Raw genomic sequence first — 26,475 nt, forward strand, 5'->3', positions numbered from 1 at the left:
CTGCTACCACCTCTGCCTGGATCTCTTCTAGATCCAACAAAGCCTGGCACCCTTTGCATTTGGTTTCAGAATAATGACAGCTCCCCAGGGATGCTTTACCCCTCTGAAACTGCCCACTCCACCTTAACGTGAACTCGACAGCACACCATTTAGCCCTTAAAAGACTGCTCAACTTTACTTGAATTTCAGGGAACACTTATTTTTATAATGGATATTAATTGAGACCATTAATAACCCTAAGAAAGCATTATTTATATAAGGTTCCCATTAAACTGGGCATATTTTGTTTTGGTTTTGGATTTTCTAGACAGGCTTTCTCTGTAGAATGCTTGCTGTCCTGGAACTCACTCTGTAGACCAGGCTGATCTCAAACTCACAGAGATTCACGTGCCTTTGCCTCCTGAGTGCTGGGATTAAAGGTGTGTGCCACCACCACCCAGCTGGATGTTCTGATTTTATTATATCGTTCTTAGTTAGAATGTTTTTAAAGATTTGTTTTTTATGTAGGGGGAGGGGTACATGGGTGCGTGGGGCGTGTGTGAAGGTCAGAGTACAGCTAGTGAGAGTCAGTTTTCTCCAGCTTGTAGGTTCGAGGGGTTGAACTCAGGTCCTCAGTCTTGGCAGCAAGCGCCTTACCCTCAGAACCAGCCCTCATTATGCCTTCTGTCTGGCATTTATAGGTTTCTACAATTAAATATCACCCACCAGCCCAAGAACTCTTATGAAAGTGCTCAGGGCTTACTACTCTTGTTCATGCCTCCAATACCTAGCCCAACCTAGCTGTTCAATAAAGATGTGTTGAATATTTTTTTAAAGATTTACTTCTTTTTATTTTCTGTGCACCATGCATACAGTGCCCAAGGAGGGCAGAAGTAGGCGTCTGTTCCCCTGGACCTGGAGGTTAAGGATACTTATGAGCTACCATGTGGAAGCTGGGAACTGAGCCTGGGTTCTCTGGAAGAGCAGTCAGTGCTTTAACTGCCGAGCTCCCTCTCTGGCCCCATGTGTTGGGTATTCACACAGGAATAGGTGAAATGTCATGTACAAATACGGCACATTTACTGTTGCGGCATTGATACAGATGATTGTCGCTGGAGCTGAAACTTGATGCCTCATTCCTGCTAGCAAGCACTCTGCCACTGAACTACACCACCAGCCCATAAGCAATTATCTTAATCATACTAACCTACGTCTCCCATACAACTATTTTCTTCTAGTCATGGGAAGTAGAAAGCTAATGAGTTGCTGTCTTTCAACTTTGAGAGCCATTCCTAAGGCCTGGAGCTATAACTCAGTGACAGAGCATTCCCTGGATTTTGTTAGAAGCATAAGTTCAATGTTCTGAAGTCAGAGACCGCCACTCCAGTTGAAATGTCTCAACAAGGCAAGTTTTTACTTCAATCTAGAGTCTAGACCAGGGATTCTCAGCCTTCCTTGTGTTGTGAACCCCACACATAACATTATTTTCTTTACTACTTCATAACTGTGATTTTGCTACTGTTATAAATTGTAAGGTAAATATCTGTGGGTTTTGATGGTCTCAGGCAACCCCTGTGAATGGGTCATTCGAGCACCAGGTTGAGAACCGCTGCTCTAGGCTATGGATTCTAGAGTGTGTTGCTCGCAGAAGAGCAAGCAAGGGGCAGTGGGCAGTAAGTGTGCCACATTTTCTTTCTTTTCCTTTTTTTTTGGGGGGGGGGGGGTTTGAGACAGGGTTTCCCTGTGTAGTTCCTATCCTGGAACTAGCTCTTTTTAAAAAAAAAAATTATTTATTTATTAAGTATACAATGTACTGCTGGCAAGGAAGGCACCAGGTCTCATTACATTACAGATGGTTTTGAGCCACCATGTGGTTGCTGGGAACTGAACTCAGGACCTCTGGAAGAGCAGCCAGTGCTCTTACCCTCCGAGCCATCTCTCCAGCCCCTGGAACTAGCTCTTATAGACCAGGCTGGCCTCAAACTCACAGAGATCCACCTGCCTTTGCCTCCCAAGTGCTGGGATTAAAGGCTCACGCCCAGCTGCCTGGCATGTGCTATGTTTTTAATTCTGTGCAAGTGGTAACTGTGTCTTTTCCTCATTGGCTGGGGTCTGACCACACATTCTTTCTCCACTGGCTAGTTTCAAAAGGAACTGAAGAGTCAGGCAAGGTGGCACACACCTTAATCCAAGTTGAAGTCAGTTTAGTCTGCAGAGCGAGTTCCAGAACGGCCAAGGCTAAACAGAGAAACCTTGTCTCAAAAAACAAAGAAACAAACAAATCAAAACAACAACAAAACAAAATGGAATGAAGGAAACTAAAGTAAATAAAGAAGAGGTAAAGAGATTTGAATTTTTTGTCATAAAGGCAAATGTTACAGTATATGATAAAAATACTCTTAAGATTTCTTACAGGTTTCTTACAATTTGATGCTCAATCCCAATATCACGCACATCACACATCCAAATACACACACATACATACCACATATACATATGTACACCACACATACCCCGAATGCAGGCTGATGTTCTGCATCTAGCATCAGTCAATAACTGCAGCTTTGGTAGGTAGCTCTCAAGCTGAGCCAAGATGATCAGGTCTGTGTAAGGATAAGCGCCCACACACACACCATGTATGTCTCTGTAGCAACAGAAGAGCCCTGCAGTGGGTGCCTCGAAAGGCTGATCTGCATGCTGAAGCTTCACAAACACCAATACCTATGTTTAGTGTTGGCTAAAACTGCTAATGATTGTTACACAGGGAAACCCTGTCTTGAAAAACCAAACGATTATGCTGAAAGCAAAGACAGTAACTGAGCAGAATTTCCAAGTATTCATTCATACTGTTATCTTTATTTCCAAATACTATCAAAGCAATCTGTCTGAAGTATGTAAAACCACCCTGCAAAGATGCATTTCCATGAGAAAATCATCTTTTTATCTGGATTCAGAAGGGCGTGGGTATATTCTGCTTGTGCTTGCAGGGAACAATCCTTCTCTTGGCTGCATCACACATTTAAAGCCCAACTACGATGAAAGAGTGGCCATCGCTAAAATCAAGAAGCATCCACTGGGGTTTTGTTTGTTTTAAATAGAGGCAGAGGACTAGGGAGAGAGCTCAGCAGTTAAGAGTTGTCGCTGCTTTTGAAGAAGATGAGTTCAGATCCCAGCACCACTCAGTGCCTGACAACTGACTGTAACTCCAGTTCCATGGGTCCAACGCCCTCTCCTGTCTCCACAGGCACTGCACTCGTGTGATACACAAATACATTCAGGCGAAACGCCCATTCGCATCGCATCAAACAAGAATAAATTTTTTTTAAAAATATTTGTTTATTTATGTTCTGTCTGTGTGTATGCCTGCAGGCCAGAAGAGGGCACCAGACCTCATTACAGATGGTTGTGAGTCACCATGTGTTTGCTGGGAATTGAACTCAGGACCTTTGGAAGAACAGGCAATGCTCTTAACCACTGAGCCATCTCTCCAGCCCAAGAATAAATTTTTTAACAACAAAGAGGGGCCTTTAGTTCTTACTGAGTACAGTCAATGTGGCAGAAACACCCCCACTGTCCAGCTCAGGATGTGAGCTGGATAGAAAAAAATGTGATGTCTGTATTCTCTGCTTCTACTTAGGTTGGTTTTTGTTTTGATTTTGAGACAGTGACTCACTCTGTAGCCCAGGCCGGCCTTTAACTTGCTTTAGGTCTCCTGTCTCAGGCTCCTAACTGCTGGGATTGCAGGCCTAGGCTACCATGCCTGGCTTATTTTGGGCTTTTGAGGTCAGTTCTTATGATTGGCCTATGTAGACTGACCTTGAACACCTGATCCTCCTGCTCCATCTACCAAGTGCTGGGGCTACTGGAGGCATGAGTGCTGTGTGATAATGCTCTTGCACACTCTAAAGATTTGTCACTTGTATTAGTTTAATAAAATCTTGATTTGCTAGTAGCCAGGCAGGAAGTTCAGGTGGGGCAACCAGACTAAGAATTCTGGGAAGAGGAAAGGCAGAGTCAGTCACTAGCCAGACGCAGAGGAAACAAGATGAGAATGCCTTAGTGAGAAAAGGTACCAAGTCACATGGCTAAACACAGATAAGAATTATGGGTTATTAATAAACCTGAGTTAATAGGTCAAACAGTATATAATTAATATAAGCCTCTGTGCGTTTATTTGGGAGTGAATGACTGTGTGAGCGGGCAGGACAGAAACTTCCATTCACACCTAAGCTTGACTTTTCTATTTCCTCATTTAAAAAATAAAAAATTGGGGCGTCTTACATGGCTCTGTGGCTCATGGCACTTGCCACCAAGCCTGACAACCAGAGTCTAATCCCCAGGATCCACATGGTTAAAGGATGGAACTTATTCTTGGAAGTTGTCCTGTCACCTCCACGTGTGCCACAGCATACTTGTTGACATGCACACATAAAGTATACCTTTGCATGCACATAAAAAGTGTAATTAAAGACTTTTGTTTGGTGCTGGGCATGGCACTGCAGGCCTTTAACCAGCATCAGGAGGCAGAGGCAAGGGGATCTCTGAGTTCCAGGCCAGCCTGGTCTACAGAGTGAGTTTCAGGTCAGCTTGGGCTACACAGAGAAACCCTGTCGAGAAAATCTATAACAACAACAACAAAAATATAAAACAAAAGCAAAAGTTTTTTTTTTGAAGTAAGTTTTTTGGGGGTTTATTATATTACTATTATTATTATTTGTTTTTTTGAGACAGGGTTTCTCTGTAGCTTTGGAGCCTCTCCTGGACCTCACTCTGTAGATCAGGCTGTCTTGAACTTAAGAGTGCTGGGATTAAAGGCATGTGCCACCACCACTGCCCAGCCTTGAAGTAAGTTTACAGCTGCTGCAGCTGTAGTTCATTTGCTCGTCTAGCATACACTAACCCTTGAATTTCATTCCCAGTGCTCCATAAAACCAGGTCTGGGGTGTGTTCCAGTAGTTTCAGCATTTGAAAGACAGAGGTAGGGGGATTGCTATGAGTTCAAGGCCAGCCCGAGTTACAGACTAAGACCCTGTCACAACCAGCCAACCAAATAAATAAAGTAGCTGAGATTGCAAGTATGCGTCACCAGGCTGAGTTATTCTTATTTTTTGTAGTGTTAGAGATTAAACACAGGATTCAATGCATGCTAAACATGTACTTTACTGCTGAGCTACATATACCACCTCAGGCCCACGCCTAGCTTTCATGAAACCTTTCCCAAATCCTCATTCTTACAGGTGGTGCTTCCTGAGACCAGCGCCCTCCTTGGAAAGCTTCATTCCGGCCCTGTTCTACCTTCTTCCTCCTCACAGCTAGTCTGTCCACAGGCAAAGGTTAGCTCATCCAGACAGTGGTCCTTTGAGGTCTCCCTGAAGTCATACGGATCTGTGGAGACAGACCTCTTGTTCAGCCTCTTCTAGGGGGGGTGTGTGCTAGGAGGGACAGACACATACACACATTCATAAAGAGGGTCTCAGACACACTCACACACACAGCTTTGCAGTGCTGACTGAAGGTTGAGGAAATGCTGCCAGCCATGGGCCAGTCCTCCCATGCTGCCATGTGTCGGTGTGCAGCCTGGTGGAGCCTGAGAATTCTACTTTTGAAGCTGTTGTTATAGTTCATTGGTAAAGCCAGCACGCATGAAATCTTGGATTTGATCCCCAGAACTGAATAAAGACCAGTGCAGTGCACCCCTCATAATGACAACATTATGGGTATGTGGGAGCAGGTCATCCTTTGCTACATAGCAAGTTCAAAGGCTAATTTGGGATATAAAAAATCCTTCCCATAAATAAATAAACAAGTAAATAAATAAATACTGAAAAAGATTGGGGACATAGCTCAGCGACAGCACCTGTCTTGCCTGACCTCTGGAACTCACTCCTCACCATCATACACTCAAAGGGGTCATCAGGATTATCATCGTCTCCCTTCAACATTCAAGGACCATCATGGAGGAGAAGGCAGAAGGAATTTAAGAGCTAGGAAAGGGGGCGTGTTGCGGAATGCTGTCTCCTGGGCACGGTGTGGCTGTCGCACTCTGGAACTCACTACGTCTGTGCAAGAAGCATGAGGATGATACACTGTGATGATCAGACCACCTTAACAATGGACTCCAAGAAATCAGAATCCTCCAGGAGATCTCATGCTAGGAAAGGAGAAGGCATAAAGCCTGGGCAAGCCGGAGGGGACCCCACCACACACTTGACAGACTACCCTGCCAGTGAGCAGAACCGAGACAGTGATGGGTCAGAGACTGGTGAGACCACGCCTCGGCCAGGACTGCTGTTATGAAGATTTCTTGCCCTCTGCTTTCATTTTTATTTTATAAATGTGTGGGTGTGTGGAGCGCCAAGTGTGGAGACCAGAGGAACCTCTGTGGATGGTCTCTGTCTCCACCTTTATGTGGGTCCCAGGGGTCAGGCTCAGCTCACCAGCCATCTCCCCTGCCTGGAGCCAAGTCCCATCACCAGCGGGGAATGACAAGTTTGTATCTGCTCTGGCAACAAACTCAACCCAGTCCAACCTATACGGCTTGACAGAATATAAAAAGTATGACATTAGGATCGGCTTTACTTTTTAAAACTTTATTGATTTTCCACCTGATCAAAGCATGGGGTATTTAATAGTATTATACATAATATTTTTACATAGAAAACTTTACATAGCATTTCATATTATATAATTCTGCTTTATTCTTTCAAAAATGTTTACATCCATTGGGCAAGGAATGCTTTTCATTAAATTATCAATATTAAATGCACTTAATCATTGTGTATAGATGAAATCAAAGTAGCTAGTAACTAACTTTTAGGCATTTTCAAAGAGGAAAAACATACATTTGCACATAAAGAAATGTTTGATGCAAATATGCAAGATAAAATTTTTTAAAAAATTAGAACACTGAGAAAACCCACACATTTGATGAGTGTCATTTTCTGAGAGCAAGGATTTTCAGATGGAGTCATTCTTTACGATGCTCAGCTTTGGTTTTTTGTTTTGTTTTGATGCTTCCCAAACCACAAAGCTGCTAGTAGACAACTCCAGCTTCATGTGAGCTTTAGCTGTGTCTACCCTCCCACAGACAGTGAAACAGGGTTCAGGAGGATCCAGTGCCTACTGCCCCCAGTATCCACTAGCACTGTAGCAACAAACACCTGAGTGGGGCGGCCACATCTGCATGTGCCAGCATGTTTTTTTAGAAGTAGAAAGACAAGTAAATACATAGCCATAATCACAAAAGAACAACAACAAAACTGTTTTTGGAAGGTGGTGTCTTTATAGTTTTTCTCATTTTTTTTTTCACAAAAGTCACCTGTTGGAGGAAAGTATTGTGTTTACAGATATCACTATACAACTTTCCTAATGTCTGCTTTAGTTATACAGGATGAGGGAAGGTGTGCTTGACTCTAGGGCGCACACCAGACATGGCATCCCCACTCTGTTTGCTGCTCAGATGCCAAAGCTGGTGATTTTCTTAACAGAACCGCTTGGAACTGCAGCTTCGGAACAGAAACTTCTTCAGAGACCAACACTTAAAGCATTCTGATAAAGAAATAAGGCCTTGGAAGATAAGCTGCTCTGCTCTTCCTCTTCTGCTGCAGCCGGGCGGCATCTGCCTGTGAGGGTACACAGCTGTTCCCACTCTGCACTGATGTCCAGTGGGCTCAAGCTACATTTGCCATGACAAAGACTAGATTTGTTCATTACAAAGAATTTATACCGAATGGCTTGTTTCTGGAGGTCAGGGACACCACTGTCCACTGACAAGAAAAGTTACCCTGAATGGTTTTACACTGCTTTTAAAAGATCTATTGCTGTACAATTCAAATGCATCATTCAGAAAAATCAATCTTTTTTACACAACAAAATGATAAAGAAATTGGAGCCCGGAAAAGTCAGTAAGAAAACACACTGACACACTCCCCACTCTGTAAGGGGCAAAAATTACAGAGGAGGCAGGGAACACTGGGGGCAAAGCGCTGGTGTAGATGGGTGGAATGTCACATGACAGGGGGGGAGAGCCACCAGCCAGGGACACAGCTCAGGCAGGATGTACCCACTGAACAGAATGCATGTTCCCTGATTACATGTGTAGTATAAATACTGCAGGGACCACTGAGAGCTGAGGTCATGCTGAGTGGCAACAGCAGGGAGGACATGTCAGGGGCAGGTCTGCAGTGCAGCAAAAGATGTCTCAGATTCCAAGACACGTCAGTCACATGTGCTCACACCTGCACTTACGCCAACATGTCAGTCACATGTGCTCACACCTGCACTTACGCCAACATTCTCCCTCAGTCTCGCCCTGCGAGGCCATGGCCCTCTCAGCTGATGTGTTAGGAATGATCTCAACCTGCTACTTTTTTCTTTGGTAGAGAAATTAAAATACTTTTTGGGAAATAAAAGCATAAACACAAGTTCTGCTGGCCAAACTGAGCATGTGGCGAGGCTGTCAAAAACAAGAGAAAAAAACAGCAAAAGCACCAGGAATCCCTCTCTAGAAAGAAAAAAAGGGTCCAATTCCACAGACGCACTCCCAAGGGCTGACTAACTTCTAAGGCACCAGAGTTGACATAATACAACCCCAATTTGTAGGACTTGATGCAGGCAGAAGTCTGGATGTTTCCACTGCATTTCATGACATAGCTTAGCACTCAGTGCTGCCCCAGATGAACAGTGGGGGAGGGCAGACAAGGAATCGTGTGTTGTCTTTTTCATGGGCTCCAGATCGATTAAGCTTCCTCTAGCTTTGCTGCTGTGGGTGTTGGGAGCGCTCAGAATTCTCTCTATGAGGTTCTGGGCATGACACCATTACCAGTGTAAGGACCCCAGAATCTAATCTCGCCAAAGACGCCAGCTCCTGGCTCTAGTTAACAGCTCTAGGTGCCACCCCGGCCATTGTCACAGTCCAGCTGTGCTGGCCCCACAGTAGCTCCAGTTCCACTCATGGCAGGGTGGGGGGCACTGGAGTGACCCTTATTATACTAAGTTACTGTCCCCTCCTCTGATGGTCCCTCTAACAGGGACGGCAAAGCAGCCACACTAACCGTCAGACACTCTGCTGAGAAAAAACTACAAAGGTTTACTCAAGGATAAACAAACTCTGGGTCAGGTGTTTCATTTTCATTACTATTTCATATTAGAGATTTCAGAGAGATGTGCAATGCATTCTGGAAAATTTATCTAGAAAATTTAACGGAACACTCACCCACAAATACTTCAAGGAAGGCTAACACCTTCATTAAATTCTTTTTTCCCTACAGACTTTGTCTCCCCACCTTACTAAAACAGGGAGCCATGAGGCACTACATTTTCTTCAAACCTTGCAAGCTCTTTACATCTACTAAGCTCTGCCTTTAATCAAATCTTCAATATAACTTTGTAAAATACTCTAGAAGTCACTCAGACAATAACAAAACATAAGAAATAACATTCTGTTCCCTACCTTTCTTAATCTAAATAGGCTGACCCAAAACTGACACAAACATTCAAACTTCTCTAATACATTCAAACAACAAAACACCCAGCGTACTTAGGCGGCAGTTAGCCTTACGAGGAATTTTATTAACACACTCTCCAATAAACACGAATCTATACAGTGATGTTCAGTACATCCAAAGAGAATCACTTCCTCCAACAAAACATATATCGCCAGTCTTGGAACTCTGCGAGAAAACGGTGGTTTTCACAACGACAGATGTGATAGTTCTGTCAGCGAAACGGAACGACGGATGGAGAGCTGACTCTCCATCACTCTGTTACTGGTATGCAATGGGTTAATGAGACACCGTGAGCCTCTGTTGGGGACTCTGAGGAGGCCAATGTACAGGTCACCACTATCCAGGTCTGAACCCCAACAGGGTGGGTGGCTCCCTGTTTGCCAGCCAGGATGTCATGACGGATACTCTGCAGAACCATAGCAGTGACCGTGGGAGCCAGTGCTACCACGTCGATGACAGTGCTGCGGGCACTTGTGATGGCTCTTCTGGAATCCATATCTTATACACCAGGCCTATCCGCAGGAAGAACTTTCGGAGAACTGCTCGGAGCTCAGGGATCAGGTCAAACTGCATGATTTCACACAAGTAGGGGTAGTATACTGAAGCGTGTGCTTTGAACTTGCAGTGGGAAAGCAGAAAGCCAAGTTAGACATGGAACATTTCTTTGGTTTTGCACCAGTTTTTCAAAGGTATTTATCTCAGTCTAAACAACAATATTCAACAACACTGCTGCAGCTTTTTCTTATTATTAAAACTTTTAGCTGGGTGACGTGGCATATGACTAAAGCAGAAAGACTGCAGGTTCTGGGCCAGTCTGGGCTACATAGCAAGACCTCTCATGGCCAGGCAGTCATAGCACAGTCAAGAAAATGAGATCTGGGTGTGACTTAGTAGGTAGAGTGCTTGCCTAGCACGCATAGGGCCTTGAGTTCAATCCCGAACACCCAACACCACACAAATCAGTAAGTAAATAAATCTTTTTTTTTTTTTTTCCTGGAACTCACTCTGTAGACCAGGCTGCCTCTGCCTCCTGAGTGCTAGGATTAAAGACGTGTGCCACCACTGGCCAGCTTGTAAATAAGTCTTATAATGCTGCAGAAGTAGAGGCAGAAGGATCAGGTGATCTTCAGCTCACAGGGAGTCCTAGGTTAGCCTGGGCTATATGAGGCCCTATCACAAAACACCCTCAACGAACCTGTCCATTTTAATGATACTGAGTTTAGTTATAATAGTCTTGCTTCCCCACAGCCACACACATGGGTTCACACTTCATCCCTTTTCAGCTGGGAAAGGCCCTGTCATCAGAAGACACCCACTTTCCTAACGAGCTGTCTGCACAGTCATCTCAACTGGAGGAAAAGCACCGACCCTGACCAGAGTCTGCAAGAGACATTAGCATTCACTGTACCTTTTCGTCATTAATTTTGAGGGTTTTGGTTAGGAGTAACAGCAGGAGATTCGTCCATGCTTCCCGATGGCTTTCAGAGTTCACAGTAGTGAAATAGGCAAGCGCTTCACTGCAAACCCTGGAATTAAGAGACAGGCATGTCAAGACGGTAGTTGGCATTTCATGTCCAGTGAAGAGTCAGATTCCTTCAGTGCCCTACTAAATACCTACACTGGCTATGCCAACCTGGGCAAACCACCAGGTCTTCATTTTTTTCTGTCACATGAAAGCTTGGCTCTGGCAATGGCCAATGTGAAGCTTGGTCAGTCTGTAGCACATGAAGCACTGAGGACTTCTTCACTGTATATATTAACTGTCTCCCTTCTCACCTGTACCACGTGAAATTGCTCCAGACTTAAATGTTGTGCGGCAGCCCAGACAAGAGATGCTAGGAGCCTATGCTTTAGGCTTGATTTAATGACAAGGGTATGGAGAAAATAAGGCGGGAGAATTATGAGTTTAAACTAGCCAGTTTTCGGTGGTATACAGGGAGATTCTGTCTCAAGGAAGGGTGGGGAAGAACCATTGTAGCTCCTTTAATCAAATAATTCTTTCAGTCAAGACTTAGTGCTGGGGTTGGTGGAACACACCCCCAACATTTAGGAGGCAGAGGAAGGAGACCAGGAGTTCAAGGTCATCCTTGGCTACATGGTCAGTCTGAGGCAGCCTGGGCTACATGAGATCCCATTTCAAAAGATCAAACAAGGGCTGGAGAGATGGCTCAGAGGTTAAGAGCATTGCCTGCTCTTCCAAAGGTCCTGAGTTCAATTCCCAGCAACCACATGGTGGCTCACAACCATCTGTAATGGGGTCTGGTGCCCTCTTCTGGCCTGCAGGCATACACACAGAATATTGTATACATAATAAATAAATAAATATTAAAAAAAAAAAAGATCAAACAAAAGTCTATTATAATATTCTCACTGTAAGACATCTGGAAAGGGTATAAAATTATTACTGTAAGAAAGGAACTCCATTGTTTTAAAGGACACATGACAATATTTTATAGCTGATTTTTCCTCCTACATCTCTTTTGTGGGTGTCCATGTAATGCTAAGAAATGACCCTATGATGTCTACCACTGCACTATGTAGTCAGCCCCTCCTCCCCAAATAGCTGCCAATATTTTATTATAGGAATATACCAAAATCAAAATATTGAAAATTGATACACCCACTTGACAGTTAAGATCCACAGAATGATGTTTCTGTGTGCCGCTACTAGTTGTGTTGGAGACTGCCGCCTTAGTGCAGGGAGCCAATGATGTGTGTTACTGTAGATTTCAGAAGAGTAAAAGAAAACCTGGGAACTTGAGGTGCAGCTCAGTGGTAGAGAATGTACTTAGCCTGCCAAGGTCAAATTCACACCCCAGCATCAAAGAGAACTACAAAATAAGAGGCTCAGCAGTCTTTTGGTAATGGCCAGGAAGTGGGTGGAAACTGGCCTGCAGTTTACATTGCTACACTTCTGTGTGTTGAACCTGCTAATTCTATGACCCTGAATCTTCCTACAAAGAAGGAATGACAGGATGTCAGGGCTGACAGCAACTCCTTGGACCTCCTCACAGGAGAAACCTACCCACCTGAGTACCAGCCAGAGCCAGGACTTCCCTCAGTCTCAGCACTCAGAGGTCAGAGCACTTTTTACAGTTCAGGGAGGGGTTGGAATGCAGAGGAATAGCCCTGCCTACTCTGCTCAGGATTCTAGGATCTGAATGGATGAGGCAGAAGAAGCCAATCACGGAGTGATGTTGAGTAGGAATTTCTCTCCTACACTTTTGTATATAATCCTGGCTGGCCTGCTACTCAAAGGGATCCACTTGTTCAGGACAAAAAGTTGTGTGCCACCACACCTGGCTTTTTTTTTTAATTTACTATGTATGCAGTGTTCTGTCTACACATATGCCTGCAGGCCAGAAGATGGCACCAGATCTCATCCTAGGTGGTTGTGAGCCACTAGGTGGTTTCTGGGAACTGAACTTGGGACCTCTGGAAGAGCAACCAGTGCTCTTAACTGTTGGAAAATATTATTTTCAGGTGTGTGACTTTTGTTTACGCTGCATATGTTTAACTATGAAGCTGTGATTTTCTTTGCCTGTCTAAAACACCTGATGGTCTAATAAAGCAATGAATGGACAATAGTGAGGTAGAAGCAAGGACAGGCGGGGGCTAGTGTTGTGATCTAGCTGCCCTCACAACACCCCCCCCCCACAGCTGAACTTCCTTGTGGTCTATAATTGACAAGGATGTTTGTGTTCTTTCTGGCCGGTGGTTTTCCATAGAAGTAGTAGAGGTATAAAAGGCTTTAGCTGGGGTAAAATAAAGGTTACTGTTTTTCTACCTGAAAAGAAGCTTCTGTGTCTTAATCCCAGCAACACCCCCCCCCCCCCCCGTGCAGCAGGCTAGCAGGCAGAGAGTAAAAATAGAAGGAGAAATCTGGGAGGAGAGGGAACTAGGAGCAAGAAAACAAGGAGAGGAGGACATCAGGGGCCAGCCACCCAGCTACACAGCAAACCACAGAGAAAGTAGTAAAGCAAGGTCTACAGAAATAGAGAAAGAGAAAAGCCCAGAGGTCAAAAAAGGTCAGGATAATTTAAGATAAGAAAAGCTGGCAAGAAACAAGCCCAGCTAAGGCCGCAAGTTTATAGCTAAGAATGAGCCTCCATGTGTGATTTATTTGGGAGCTGGGTGGCGGGCCCCTCAAAAAAAGTCAAAAGAGTAAAATACAACATTTAATCCCTGATCTATTGCTCTGGCCCTCTCCTATTCTTTTTAATTCACAGAATTATTAGGTAAAATTAATGGGAAAACAATCTTACGTTAAAAGTCGCTGCTGTATTTCACCCCAAGAATCCCTGCGGTCCTCGTCGACATACATTCTAAACAAGATCCTCAAACAACAGGCCAAGCTGCTGGTTTCTTGTTTGAGAAGATTGGGTTTGGACTTGCCCTTGAAGCCTAGAGAGACAAGGCAATCAGGTCAGCAGTGCACATTACCAGCCTGGACAGTTGAGATGCCATGGGAGAGGTAGTCCTCTAGTTAAGCAAGAAACCGTGAGGCAAATGGTGGTGGTCATGACTCTCCAGCGTGACCTGTGCAGGTGCAGTGCTTCTTCCATTTAAGAATTTTAGCACTCATGCCAGGCGGTGGTGGCGCACACCTTTAATCCCAGCACTCGGGAGGCAGAGGCAGGTGGATCTCTGTGAGTTTGAGGCCAGCTTGGTCTACAAGAACTAGTTCCAGGACAGGCTCCAAAGCTGCAGAGAAACTCTGTCTTAAAAAACCAAAAAAGAAAAGAGAATTCTAGAGTTCAGGCTGGCAAGAGGGCCCAGTGAGAAAAGTCACTTACTGTGTAAGCCTGGAGACCTGAGCTGACTCCACAAAGTTGTCTTCTGACAGCCACAACACACATGCTATGGTATGTACATACCTTCATGTTATGCACAGACAATAGTTTTTAAACTGTAAGAAAGAATTTCCTTTAATCCCAGCACTTGGGAGGCAGAGACAGGTGAATTTTTGTGAGTTTAAGTTCTAGGATAGCCAGGCCTACATAGAGAAAGCCCATATCATCAAAAAAAAAAAAAAAAAAAAGATTGATGTGGGATTCCTCTCTGTATGCTGTGAATACCATTGGTTAATAAAGAAACTAGTTTGGCCTGATAAGGTAGGTAGGCGGGGAAAATGAAACTGAATGCTGGAGAAAGGAGGCAGGGTCAGATAGAAGCTATGTATCCCTACCAGAGACAGACGCCAGAACATTACTGGTAAGTCACTGCCACGTGGTGATACACAGATTAATGGAGATGGGTTAAATTTATATGTAAGAGTTAGTCAAGAAGAAGCTATAGATAATGGGCCAAGCAGTGATTTAGTTAATACAGTATCTGTGTGGTTATTTTGGGACTGAGCTGCCCCGCAGCTGGGAAAACAAACTAAGATCCTTCCCTTCAACAGATGATGTATGATTTTGCCTACAAAGCACCACAGTTTTTTTTAAAGTATGAAAATATGCTTTATAAATATATAATAGATAAAATATTAATGTAAAATTAATAATTACATTAATAATTAGAATTAACAAAATGTTAGTATATAAAATATTAATATATATAAAAACAATCAGCCAGAGATGTGCCAATTACTCTGGACAAAACCGTCCCACAGGCAATGGGCATGGACAACAGTCATTTAAAATGGGCAAGGTAGCACATGCCTTTAATCCCAGCACTCAAGGTAGAGGCAGACAGATCTTTGAGGTTCTACAGAGTGAGTTCCAGGGTACCCAGGTCTACACAGAGAAACCCTGTACCAAAAACCAAACCAAACCAAAACTAAACCAAGCCCACACAAAACAAACTAAACAACAACAACAAACCCTCAGAGTCAGGCCTAGTGGCCACAGCTGTAATCTTATCACTCAGGAGGCTGAGATGGAGACTACCATGTGTTCTAGCATAGCCTGGGCTCATAGCAAACAATTTTGTTTCGACAAAACAAGGTATCTGGGGAGAAGGTTAAGGGATCATAACAAAAGTCTGTAGAATGTTTTGGCAAAGTTCAGGATTGTAAGACACCTACAGTTTCTACCCCTGGAAAAATATGTAAGTATCATATAGGCTGGTGAGACGGTTCCGTGGTCAAGAGCACTGGCTGCTCTTCCAGAGGACCCAGCTTCAGTACCCAGCACCCACATGGAGGCTCACAGCTGACTACAACTCCATTCCGAGAGGATGCAGTGCCCTCTTCTGACCCCCATGGACATCAGGCATGTGGTACACCAACATACATGCAGGTAAAACGCTCATACACATAAAAACAAACAATAAATTAAAACAATATTAACATCAGAACTCTCTCCAAAGACTTTAGTATTTTAGGATGGTGTCTGGTATGGCTTGTCACAAGCCTGTCTGTGTGCCTTACCTGCTCTCCAGAGAACAGTTCGCTGCTCATAGTTGGAATTGAAGGCCTTGGAGAACGAATGGGACTCCTGCAGGCAGTCCAACAGCTTGAAGAGGTGCTGGGAAGACATGAACTTGTACATGCCCTGATTCTCCGTCTCGATGTGGATATCTGCATCTAGTGTGTCTTGCTAAAGGGGAGAAACAAGATGGCTGAATGAAGACTTTAGCAGGTACTGAGGCATTGTTAGGGCAGACAGACAAGACAGTCCAAGTCTCTCAGAATCACTCTCGGAGTGCTTCCCACTCAGAGTCTGTCTCTGGCTGCATCCTGAGGGGCTGTGTGGTGGCGGGCTCGGGACCCATGTTTCCAAGCTGTCAGTCAGTACTGTCTGCTGCGAAAGCAGGGAGTGTGTGCTTCAGTACCTCACTACAACACTGTGTTTTTTTTCTTTTCTTTTCTTTCTTTCTTTCTTTCTTTCTCTTTTTTTTTTTTTTTTGAGACAGGGTTTCTCTGTGGTTTTGGAGCCGGTCCTGGAACTAGCTCTTGTAGACCAGGATGGTCTCGAACTCACAGAGATCCTGTGCTTTCTCTTTTCAAATGCAATCAAAGTGGCAGATGGCCAGAGTCCCAAGCTAACAAAGACAGGGAGAGGAGAGCTAAGCCCATGGCTATTGGAGCTCAGTCAGATGACTACTCAAGCCCAGCGATGGCCTTAAGACTGGCTAAATATGTGTGCAGTGCTCCAAACTGTTAGTCAATGTACAGTCTGAAACCTGACACATGCTCAAGAGACTTTTATATTTCTGGAAATTTCTAGGAATTGGCCATCCTCCTCGTAAGAGGCTGAGGAGGAAAGACTGTAAAATGTCCTAAGTTGATCTAAAACTCTGGAGCAGTTGTTGTCAAAACCCCAGCTGATGCCAGATGTGCTAACACACACCTACCTGCTATACCAGCTGAGACAGGATGATCAGGACTAGCTTGGGCTACCCAGTGAGTTCGAGGCTGAGCTGTACAGTGAGACCCTATTTTAAAGCAGATGCTAAACTCCATACAAGATTTGGATTGGTAGAGAAATCTTGAAAACATACAAGATTGGAGGGCTGGCATTCCCAGCTTCTAAAACACTAAAAAGCTACAAGAATCAGGTTAGCGTTCCGCTGGCACACAGATGGCGATGAATTAAGCAGCATGAGGACACAGAAACAGGCCTTGTACTGATGGTAAAATGGCTTCTGAGACAAATGCCAGGAAAGGAAAGACTGTATCCGTGCTGAGGGCGCAAGACCATCACACACCAGAGACAGAACTGGGTTCCCACTTTACACAGTACACAAGAACAAAGCATGTTTGAAGATGTAAGGACACCTCATGCAGAGCACCCTTTCTTTTGAGACAGGGTCTCTTTTATGTAGCTCTGGCCATCCTGAAACTCACTCTGTAGACCAGGCCAGCCTTGAATTCACAGAGCTCCTCCTGCCTCTGCCTCTAGAGCACGACGATTAGAGGTGTGCACCACCACCTCTGGTCACTTATATAAACATCTTAAAACAGTTAGAGGGGGGCTCAGCAGTTAAAGAGCTCTGGCTGTAACTTACATGTTGGCTCACAACTGACTATAACTCCAGTTCCAGGAGATCTAACGACCTCTCCCGGCCTCCTTGGGCAGCAGGCACTTTGTGCACAGATACATATGCAGACAAAACACCCATACAAATAAAATTAAAAAAAAAACTCTTAAAACATGGTTCTATAGATAAGTATGGTGGGGTGCACCTGTAACCTTAGCACTGGGGATGTAAAGGCAGGAGATGGAACACAGCCCAGCCTAAGCTAGGAAGCAAGTTCAACGCCAGTCTTGGCAGACATGAGAGCCTGTCTCAAAAAAACAAAAACAAAAACAAAAAAACCAAACAAGCCAGGTGGTGGTGGCACACTCGTTGAATCGCAGCACTTGGGAGGCAGAGGCAGTGGATCTTTGAGTTTGAGGCCAGCCTGGTCTGCAGAGGGAGTTTTCTAGGACAGTCAAGACTACACAGAGAAACTGTCTTGAAAAAAAATTAAAACCAAAACCAAAAACTGAAAACACACATAGAAAGGGAGAGGAGTTTCCGGTCATAACTGACAAGGAATGAGCATGTGTTATATACACATAACTTAGAGTTTAACAGTAAAGCAGTAGTTATAAAATGGTCAAGTGTCCACCAAATCAGATGGTAGACTCTACTACTGTTAAAGACACCATATGAGGGGTGGAGATGGGACATTTTTCTTTTTTAGTGAGTAAGAGTACTGCTGTGTAGTGGCCTGTTTTAGCTTCCGCAGCACTGGGATTACAGGCAAGCACCGCCACACCCAGTATTAGTCATAATGGCCAGAGGAGTAACTGTGCTATGGAATGGCCACAGCAGAATGTTATGTGGCCATATGTCAAAGAGATACTGCTGTGCTGTGTAATACAAATGAACTCAAAACTCCCTGCTAAATTAAAGGATCACACCCCAAAGTTCACACTCTGTACTCTTTATATGAGATGCTCTCAACAGGCAAATCCAGAGACAGAAAAGCCGATGAGTAACTCGCACGGTCAGAAAGAGGAAAGGGGACTGCTGATGGCCACAGTACTGTTTTCACAGGAAAACATTCTCAAGAGACAGTGTCTGCATGCCTTTGTTAAAACAAAGGACTGGACTGCTTAGCTTAAAAAAATGAAAAGGGCAGAACGTGCAGCTGTGTTAAATTCAGCAGTTCTTATCCACTTAGGTGGCGACAGGGCCGAGGCTCTGCCTGGATACAGGTTGCTGGCTGACTGCAGCCCCTCACTCAGAGCATGCTAGCTTCAAGCTAGCAAAGTCTCCAATGCAGCATAAGGTTATTGCCTGGATGCTGGACACTAGTTCTGCTTCTAGAATCGTTTACATGCAGAGAGCCTCACATACAATACAAAGATGTGCTTCCTAAAGAAAAGCTGGGGATGCTACATTTATTTTGTGTGTGCATGGGTACCACAGCATGTGTATGGAGGTCAGAGGGAGTCGCTTCCCTCCTTTTACCATGTAGGCCCTGGGCTCCAACTCAGGTTTTCTGGGTCAGTGGCAAATGCTTCATTCACTGAGCCATCTCACTGGCTTCAGGAGTTTTTATATACATATTGTTCCTCTCACATTTTTGTTGTAGTTTTCTCTGTAATCCCCTGGCTTGCTTTTGTTTCTGTTTGTGATTTCTGAGACAAGGTCTTATGTAGCTCAAGCTAGCTGCAAACTTACTGAGTAGCCCAGGCAGGCCTTGAACTCATGACAACTCTCTGGCCTTAGCCTACTGAGTGCTGGGATCTCTCACATGTGCCACCACACAGCCTTCTCAGTTATTGATGATAAAGCTGTACAGCAAGGGTAGGGAGTTTCCCTGAGATAAACAAACCTTTCCCTAGCACCAAGGGAGGGTGGTACCTGGGCAGTGCTATGCTAATAAGCCAACTCTAAGGGGAATAAAGACCTTTGCCTTTCAGTGTTCTCTGTGGTGTATGTTGTTTCACTGTGCTCAACTGCCAGTGAGCAGCACAATGTTTCTAAATGTAAGGGTGGACAGAGATGAGCATGATGGGATCGGGACTGCCCATCTGTGCTGGCTCCAACATGTTGCTGCTACTCACAGCCTCCCATGGACAAGAGTGCCCCAGCCCAGGCCCTGGGGTAGTTACCTGGGCAGCAACCATGTGCTCTGCATCCTCCTTTTTGCTGGTCGCAGGGTAAAACACGATGTTGTCAATGGTCTGTATCAACTCCAACTGAACCACACACTTGATGAGGAGGCTGGCCAACAGCTTCTGATCTACATAGATGATAAACATTAACCCTGACAATGATTCAGTACTCTTCACTGAGCTCTTCCTGTGTGCCCAGAACACACAATGAATGAAAACCCTGCCCCCCCAAACACCCACAGTACCCAAAACAACAGGTAGGACCTAAGAGTGGTGTTCGGTGGCATGACAGGGTAGAGAGAGGTGAACCACCAGGGTTGTATTGCAAGCTTAAGCAAAATGCCAAATGTCTCCCCCAAAAAGTGGTTATGAAACAACAAAAGAAAAAGGAAAGCAGAAAAGGAGGGAAATTCAGGAAAATTGAAAAGTAAGAAAAATTGAACAAAGATCTGAAGGTGAGAGAATCGACTGCAGAACCTGTGTCTTTCAGCAAGTTTCACCGTCACCCACAGCACTCCTACACTGCAACTGTGGGTTGTGCCCTCATGGCGGGCAGGCAGGGTGCCGACACCAGCTAGCTTCTGAAAGCAGGCATAGCTCAGTTTATAAGGGTCCGGGGAGCTCTTCTAAGTTCTTAGTTTCTTGGCCACTTTTTTCCATCTTGGAAGTGGTGCAGCCTTCTGCATCTCCTACTTCTCTACATCTTTGACATGATCTTTAGGGCACTTGTACCCATGAGGTTCTAGATTTGATCCCCACCCCTGGAGTGGGGTATGAGGAGGTGCTCATGGAATAGTGAACCTTTGCCTAATCACAGTTCTTTATTCTGACTGCTCCCTGTTCTACAATGCAGTCCTGCCATGAGAGGCTGACTCCATGCACCGTGTGTCTCCAGCTCGAGGGCTTGAGCATCTCAAAAGTTCTGTCCGATTCGTGGTCCACTAGGTAAAATGAAACTCTCTCTCAGCGCATGAGAGAACTAGAATGTTGGAAAGTCCAGCACCGCCACAGGAAGACGGAAAGCAGTCGTCTTTTTAAGCGTGGGTGTAAAAGTCTACAACAGTCTAACAACTCTCTCTGCAGAATGTTCCAACTTTCAAGGGAATGAGGAGGAGTCAGTTCAGGGGTAGAAGTTTCCCTAGCATGTAAAGCCATGGGTTCAATCTCCAGAAACATCTAAAAAAAATTTTTTTTGGTGGGGGGAGGATTTTTTTAATGTATATGAATGTTTTACCCGCACAGACATTTGTGCTGCATGTGCATTCCTGGTATCCAAGGAGGCCAGAAGAGGGCATCAAACCCCCTGGAGCTGGAGTTATAGAAGGTTATGAACCTCCAAGTAGAACTGGACCCAAATTTAGGTCCCTATAAGAACAGGCAGTGCTCTCAACTGCTGAGCCACCTTATCTTTCCAGCCCCCTAATCAAACTTTAATTTTAAAAAATACAAAGTCATCTAGGTGTGGTGGCACACACCTATGATCCCCAGTGCTCAGGCAGCAGAGGCAGTGGATCTCCTTGAGTTCATCAAGGCCAACCTGGTCAAAGCAAGTTCCAGAAAAGCCAAGGCTACACAGAAAAACTGACTCAAAAAACAGAAACAAAACAAAAACACAGTGACATTAGCTGGGCATGGTGGCACACCTTTAATTCCACACTTCGAGGCAGAGCTCTAAATAGCAAGCTCTGACCTAATAGCAAGCTCCAGGACAGCCAGGACTACATGCAGAGAACTTGTCTCAAACAAAAATTACAAAGAAGTTGTAGCTGATGGTAGTGAAAAAACCAAACTATTCAGCCAGGTATGGTGGCCATATCCTGGAGGCTGAAGCAGGAGTCGGGAAGACTGTAAATTTCAGACCAGCAGGACTAAAGTTGGATTGTGGTTCACAAAACAGAACAAAACAAGAAATTGTGCAGACATTTTGGGCTCAGAAGGGAGGCTGAGTTGGGAAAGCAGGAGAAGAATTAACTGCTGCCTGCAGGCACAGCAGGGACTCCAGTCCCAAATACCTCTCCAAATGCAGACATGTTTATACCTGACCCCATCCAACTAATGACTTGATTTAGAGATGATGACAGATCAGGAACCTTTAATCCTCTGGCTATGAGCAGTCACCAAAGGACAGGACCTCAGTCCCAGGGGCCTTCTCAGTGGATTTCAAGGGGATTTTTATTCCTTCAAAAGGTAACAGGGATCACATATTGTCTTATCCTACTGTGGTGCTTCAGAAGTCAAGTTCGTGTTTACTTCACAGCCTGGCACGTGGAGAATGGGGTGGGATTGCCCTGAAGACAAATGATGGGGACACCACTTCAGACAGAACTGGAACACTGTGAAGTGTCAAAACTGTCTGGCCCTGTCTACTACACATTGGTAAGTTATAGCACCTGCCATTCAAATGCAAAGTGGCATTCTTCAAAGGACAGCCGAAAGACCAATGAACTCGCACATGGAACAGGACAGCATCTGGCACATAAACAGGGCCATACAGTGCAGTCCTGGATGGCATGGAACTATCTATACAGATCAGGACAGGAGCATCAAACCCAAAATCCACTGCTAGAATTAAAGGCATGTGTGCTCAACGCCACAGTCCAGGTGTTTTTTCTTCGAAGTCACTGGAATTGGTTTGCAGAGCGCCTACAGCCCCAGGTGGGTGTGACAGACATAGAGAGCAGGTTCTCACAGACATGGAAAAAGGCTCCGGTCAATTATAATTAAACAGGAAATCACTCTAGAGACATTTAATTTTATTGAGGTATTCCCAAAGATCACGCAAACAGGAGCAACCTTAACAGATGGCAACCTGGAAGCATCCATCAAAATACCAAATGTTCTTCTTACCCTCTAACCCCACTGCTAGTTAATTTCTAGGAATTTTCTAATGATGTGTGTTAACGCAGAACAGTACACAAGGGTGATAGTCACAAATGACAATAATTAAACAATAACTGTCCATTATTAAGATTCATTTAAACAAAGATGCATCTATATACTGGGGTACAGATAACAGCAGGAAGGAATGTGAAAACTATGTATTCATAGTGAATGGTGCATTAGGTGAAAACGCACTATCACATACTATCCTATAACTCGTACAAAAAGGAGAGGAAGACGTGTGTTTGTAGGTACATATGTGACTATGTACAAGCATGTATTTGCAAGTATATGGATAAAATGACTTGAGAGAGGCTGAAGTGAGCCTGGCAACACTGTGGCACGGGAAAGGGGAGGAGCAGGAAGAGTAGTGTTTGTTGACACTTCTGTGCTTCCCAAACATCTGCGTCACATACATGTCTGGTCCAGTTAAAATAACTAAATGTCAACACACCCAGAACAAAAGAGTCTTACTTGCATATGGTGCACCCTTCCAGCTGTCATCAGTGGGGTTGGAGAACTGGCTCTGTCCTCTCTCGGAGGCATTTCTGTCTATGCTGCTCAAAGACTGACGGTCCAGGTCCAAATCCTAATGTAAATCAGAAAAAAACAAAAAGACAATGTTTGTTTCTCTTTGGTATCCAGCACAGATGTGACTTTTAACCAACTTTTAATACCTATGGCTCATGTAAATTAGTTAAAATGTCACAGTTTCCTATTTAAACTCAAAACATTTCTCTCCACATTATAATGATGAGTGTGGCAGGTTTTTAATTAGGTCAAGTTAAAAAAATAAACCAGCAATGTTTAGCTTCTGATACTAAAATGAATATTTAAAGACAGAACTAAAATGATGAATGAACAAGATGGCACAGCAGGTAAAAGTGTTTGCTGCTGAACCTTGTGACCCAAGTAAGTTACTTTAGGTTTTTAGAGACAAGCTCCCCCTATATAGCCCTGGTTGTTCTTGAGCTTACTATATGGACCAGGCTGGGTTTGAACTTACAGAGATCCATCCACGTCTGAGCACCACCATACCCAGCAAACCCAGAAAATATTTAAATACCATGCTTTACTTTAAACTGAATAAACTCTTGGGCCAGTGAGATGGCTCAGCAGGTAAAAGCACCGGCTACTATATCTACTGTTCAATCCTCGGAATCCACATTATGAACTGAGAAGCACTTCTCCAAGTAGTCCTTTAGATACAGGCGGGCACACAAACACACACAATTAAACAACCTAGGGCTGGAGAGATAGCTCAGTGGTTAAGAGCACTTGCTGCTCTTCCAAAGGTCCTGAGTTCAGTTCCCAGCAACTACACGGTAGCTCACAACCATCTGTAGTGAGATCTGGTGCTCACTTCTGGCCTGCAGGGATGCATCATGCAGAACACTGTATACATAATAAATAAATAAGTCTAAAAAAATCTGAAAATAAAAATTGAATAAACGTTGACTTCATCTATCTTCATGTTTAAGGCCCAAATCCTTTTAAAATCTAATGTTCTTAGTGTTACTTGGGAATGTAAATGAATCACACGCCTTCCTGAAGTACTAAAACAAAAATTGTTTTTGTTTGTTTTAGTTTTTCAAGACAGGGTTTCTCTGTGTAGCCCTAGCTGTCCTGGAACCTGCTCTTGTATTGGGAACTCACAGAGATCCGCCTGCCTCTGCCTCCTGCGTGCTGGTATTAAAGGTGTGCTCCACTACGGCTCAGCTCAAAACAAAGAATTTTAAAGAGAGATTTAAATCAGAATTTTTCGGTTAAGAGCATTTGACTGTTCTTTCAGAGGAACAGAGTTTGATCCCCAGTACACAAGTCAGGCAGCTTCACAACCACCTGTAACTCCAGTTCCAGGGGATCTGAATCCCTATTCGGGACTCCATGGGCACTGTACTCACATGCACAAACCTATACTCATCCACACAGATATACACATATCACAGTTTTTTTTTTAATTAAAATTTATGTGACTTCATACAAAAAATACCTGGGTGGTGGCGGCGTACACCTTTAATCCCAGCACTTAGGAGACAGAGGCAGGAGGATCTCTGTGAGTTTGAAGCCAGCCTGATCTACAGAGCAAGTTCCAGGACAGCCAGTTATACACAGGGAGACCCTGGCTCAAAAAAACAACAACATCACAAATAAATAATAAAAAAAAAAAAAAGATGATCACTTATTTGGTAAGCAGGGCACTGTTAATTCAGGACAACAATAAGCAAGGCGCTGTATGAGGATTTCAACAGAAAGCTGGTCCCAGAGAGAACAAACTTGCAGTACTGAGCAGCTCCTGATAAGACCTTCTCTTTTTTTTTAAATATTTATTTATTCATTCATTCATTTATTTATTATGTATACAATGTTCTGTCTGTGTGTATGTCTGCAGGCCAGAAGAGGGCACCAGACCTCATTACAGATGGTTGTGAGCCACCATGTGGTTGCTGGGAATTGAACTCAGGACCTTTGGAAGAGCAGGCAATGCTCTTAACCACCGAGCCATCTCTCCAGCCCCCTGAGAGACGACCTTCTTAAAAAGACACAGAGACATGCTCACAATGCTCTGTGCTCACCTACCTGCGCAGAGTGCGAGCCCATGGCATGTGCAGACACAAAGGACAAGAAATGCACGTGGGTTTTTACTGCAGGAGACTTATTTTAAAAAACACCTTTCTGTACTTTGTAGGAAATGATAAAGGCCTACTTAGTTCTTGGGGAGACAAGGCAGAGGGGCTCACTATAAATCCCCTGGCTAGTCTGGAACTCACAGAGACCTGCCTGCTTCTGTCTTGAGCACAGGGATCAAAGGTGTGCACTACCACACCAAGCAGGCATGTTAACAATAGATCTTGTGAACCTTGTGAACTTTTTCACTCCTGTAAGAAAACTATAAAGCATATAGGCTGATCGTTTGATGTGGGTTTTTTCCTCCCAAGACAGGGTTTCTCTGTGTATTGACTGATGTCTTAAATTACATTTTATTTGCTTATTTTAAGTGTTTGGGTGGGCTAGGAAGGGGAGGGTGTGCCATGGTGCACCTGTAGGAGTCAGTTTTCTGCCTCTACCATGTGAGTCTAGGGCACTGAACTCAGGCCATCAGGCTTGGTAGCAAGTGCCTTTACCCACTGAGCCACCTTGTTAGCCTAGGCTGACTAACCTTATTAAGATACGAGAAAAAAATAAAGGAACTTACCAAATGTTTATCTGAGGACTCTTCCTCCATTCCCGCAGGTCTCCATGTAAGCAAACTTAAGGGAACAGGAGACAAGGCAAAGATCAGTGTAAGTTGCACCCGGGAGCCAGGCAATGTCCCCTGGACACACAAACATGGTAACCGCCTTAGCACTTACACATGTGGAATGGTGGTTTTGAAAATGTCCAACATGCAATTGCAGGTTTCGTCCCAAACAGCAGGGCTGAACTTCTCTCCATTGGATATCACTAGGTTCTCTAAGCAATTAGTACCTGATCGCGCCAACTGCTCATTATCTGCAAAATCCAACAGCATCTGCCATTAAACTTGAACTGCTGTCCTGACACCAACCAAATGGAATCCAGGTCTTTATCTGATACTGGGAGGTAAGGATTGGAGCTGGAGGTCTGTAGGTTTTAATGAAGCCAGGCTATAAAGAATCACATATTATAGCTGAAGTATGCCATTAAGAGGCCCAAGTTGGGGTTGGAGAGACAGCTCAGTAGTTAAGAACACTGGCTGCTTTTCCAGAGAATTTGGGTTAAATTCCCAGCATCCACATGATAGCCCACAACTACTGTAATTTCTACCCAAGGGATTCCTCTCATGGCCTTCATGGACATTTAGCACACACTTGGTACACAGATATACATGTAGGTAGAATAGTCATGCACATAAAATTTTAAAAATGTAAAAATATGTATTTTTAAAGAAACACAGTGATCCAATCAGTTTTGCTGGTAGGGGTGGAGGAAGATGAGGGTTTTACTGCTTTAGTTAACTGGCTCACATACAGGAAATAGCAGAATATGCAGAAAAATAGTGTTTCTGATTTAATCACTAACAACATTCCAAT

General features: G+C 44.2%; 1 protein-coding gene across 2 annotated transcripts in view; it reads right to left on the reverse strand.

Moving 5' to 3' along the window:
• Positions 1–6,555: 6,555 nt before the first annotated feature.
• Positions 6,556–26,475, reverse strand: part of Arfgef2 (ADP ribosylation factor guanine nucleotide exchange factor 2) — an 83,060-nt gene continuing 63,140 nt past the window's right edge. For both annotated transcript variants that reach the window (XM_041670220.1, XM_041670219.1), the window contains exons 32-39: positions 25,777–25,915; positions 25,620–25,674; positions 22,898–23,012; positions 19,541–19,671; positions 15,859–16,027; positions 13,751–13,889; positions 10,894–11,011; positions 6,556–10,103 (exon numbers count right to left, since the gene is read on the reverse strand). In XM_041670220.1, the coding sequence (XP_041526154.1) occupies positions 9,927–10,103; positions 10,894–11,011; positions 13,751–13,889; positions 15,859–16,027; positions 19,541–19,671; positions 22,898–23,012; positions 25,620–25,674; positions 25,777–25,915 (1,043 nt within the window). In that variant the 3' untranslated portion in view covers positions 6,556–9,926. The remainder of the gene's footprint in view (positions 10,104–10,893; positions 11,012–13,750; positions 13,890–15,858; positions 16,028–19,540; positions 19,672–22,897; positions 23,013–25,619; positions 25,675–25,776; positions 25,916–26,475) is intronic.

The sequence above is a fragment of the Microtus oregoni genome, unplaced genomic scaffold, assembly GCF_018167655.1.
Source record: "Microtus oregoni isolate MIOR12 unplaced genomic scaffold, Mior012 000020F_ref0000438, whole genome shotgun sequence".
Classification (NCBI taxonomy): Eukaryota; Metazoa; Chordata; class Mammalia; order Rodentia; family Cricetidae; genus Microtus; species Microtus oregoni.